The sequence below is a fragment of the Sitophilus oryzae genome, unplaced genomic scaffold (genome assembly GCF_002938485.1).
Source record: "Sitophilus oryzae breed Bouriz unplaced genomic scaffold, Soryzae_2.0 scaffold_1494_pilon_pilon, whole genome shotgun sequence".
Classification (NCBI taxonomy): domain Eukaryota; kingdom Metazoa; phylum Arthropoda; class Insecta; order Coleoptera; family Curculionidae; genus Sitophilus; species Sitophilus oryzae.
Window position 1 is genome coordinate 3,692,368 of NW_022146163.1, and position 2,133 is coordinate 3,694,500.

The window sequence follows — 2,133 nt, forward strand, 5'->3', positions numbered from 1 at the left end:
AGAAACTTCTACACCCTGTATCCTGTATATCCGAAATTAAGCATTTTAGGACATATATTTATACGAACTTTTTTACTTATTCTTATCTGCAGAATATGCTGCCGAAGTTTCCGGAATACAGTTCGGACTACCCTGTAAAATTAAAGAAAAAACGGCGTCATGGTGGTCTTTCCCTGCCTTTACAAATAAAATCAATCAAAAATTTTAGGGGGCCAACCCCTATGTTAGTTTATCATTAAAAAAAGTTTAGCCTTTAAATTTCATTTTGCTTATACAATTTTGATTCTAATACTAACAGCCAAAGCTATCTAAACTGCCTCTTTTCAGTTAGCTATTTTTGGCAGTTTGACCTTGGACTTAACTGTAAAAAATTTCGTCTCCCATACTTTTTCATTTAATTATTAGGGTATATAGGTATATGGGTCGAAATATTGCAAATATAGATTTTACTATTAAGGTGGTGACACGCAGACAATTTTTTTGGTTTTTGCTGTAGGTATTACAATTTAATAATTACATACCTAATATATTTTTTAAAACTATAAAAAAATATTTTTTCACTTCTATTACAAATATATTATGGAAAAAATGTACAATCAATATGATTAATTCGGAATTAGTGTGGACCATCATGCAAAGTTGAGAAATTGTGACAAACTAGGAATAAATATCAAAATTGATGTTTATTTTTTACAAATATCAATTTACCTATTAAACATTCCTTAACAATAAAAAATCATTATTTTACATATTTCTCCATAAACTTTTTATGAAACTCTGACCGAAGTGAATCATTTATAAACACAGTAGCTTTTTTTTCAGGTTCAGATTTTGCACAATTTTTAAATACTACATCATCATCCCATCTCCTTTTAACTTTGTGGTCCATTTTTCCAGAACCGGCAGAATAATGTGTTAAAAGGGGATTTCCACTTAAGATGTTCTCCATTCTTATTCTCTCCTCCTCTTGTCGCCTTTCGATTTCCTTTTTGGTTTGTTCTACAAGCAAATAACATATTAAAACTTTATTTACATTAATAATTTATACAATACCTAACGCTCTCTCTTTTTTAATTTTATTTAATTCTGCCAAAAGTGCTTCGGTATCATCTTCATCATCGCTAGAGTCAGAATCCTCATCATGATCAACTGGATCATCAGCGTCTAAACTAGCTGCAGGTACCTAGTTAACAAGAAATAAAAAATTGCTTTTTGCTTTAAGACAGGTAAATTCAAACATACCTGATCGAGTTTCAATCTTTTACTGCTGCTATGATCTGTTCTAGAACCTCCCAAACGCTTCTCTTTTTCCCTCTCTTCAAGTTCACGACGGAAATCCCTGGAACGAGCTTCATCTTGAGTTCCTTGCCCATGTTCGCTATAAATTTCAAATGATAGATTTAATATAAAATACACAAAAAGAATAAGTTGTAGCCAAGGGTTGTACGTTACTTACCGATATTTCAATTTAGTATGGCCTGGTAAATCTCTACTTGAGTACTGTCTAGAAATAGCACTAAGATCTTTCTCATTCCTTCCAGAACCACCTCGAGCGGGTTCAAAAGTTGGTCGGGCAGCTGTTGTCATTTTTTATTAACTTGAAATTAGTCTGCTTCTTTATATAACACAAAAAACTATATTCTAGTATGTCCTATATTATTATAATACAAAAATTAATATAAATATTAAAACAACTTGCAAAGTTCACAAATAATAAAGCTTTTCTGACATTGACGTTTCACTGACATTTATTGTTCGACAGCTGAAAGCAAAGGCAACCAACATAACGAACAGAAAATATTAGTATCATATATAATCTAATTTAAATGATAAATAAAATCTACTACAATTTTCAATTAAATTTTTAAACAAATGCTTTAGAAAATTTGCATTGCGTTTATTAAAAATTATATTTATATTGCATTATTAATTATTTTCTGCAGGTATACTTGTATTCATTTAAAACTTCCCAATATGGCGGACTTCAGTATGGGATGCTTAAAAAACGAAAATCTCTAAACTGGAATCGACTGTACTTCAAATCGTTCACATTGATAATCTGTGGTAAATCCAATTGAACTCTGACACTTGGCTGACATCTGCTGGCATTGACGTTTACGGTTCCTTTTTCTA

The 2,133-nt window shown here is 30.9% G+C and overlaps 1 protein-coding gene across 1 annotated transcript; it reads right to left on the reverse strand.

Annotated features, from left to right (window-relative positions):
- Nucleotides 1-664: 664 nt before the first annotated feature.
- LOC115877628 (protein CWC15 homolog) lies at nucleotides 665-1,766 on the reverse strand. The gene is made up of 4 exons (XM_030893876.1): nucleotides 1,457-1,766; nucleotides 1,243-1,378; nucleotides 1,054-1,183; nucleotides 665-999 (listed from the first exon to the last, which is right to left on the reverse strand). The coding sequence occupies exons 1-4, from the start codon at nucleotides 1,585-1,587 to the stop codon at nucleotides 740-742; spliced, it is 657 nt and encodes a 218-aa protein (XP_030749736.1). The 5' UTR covers nucleotides 1,588-1,766; the 3' UTR covers nucleotides 665-739.
- Between the last annotated feature and the right edge of the window lie 367 nt (nucleotides 1,767-2,133).

Bases quoted from the DNA above. Each gene is read 5' to 3' on its own strand.
- LOC115877628 (XM_030893876.1), bottom strand. From the start codon at position 1,587: ATGACAACAGCTGCCCGACCAACTTTTGAACCCGCTCGAGGTGGTTCT. The intron at 1,184-1,242 runs GTATGTTTGAAT...CTTGTTAACTAG, and splicing joins AAAGATTGAAACTCGATCAG to GTACCTGCAGCTAGTTTAGA. The intron at 1,000-1,053 runs GTATTGTATAAA...ATTTGCTTGTAG, and splicing joins TAAAAAAGAGAGAGCGTTAG to AACAAACCAAAAAGGAAATC.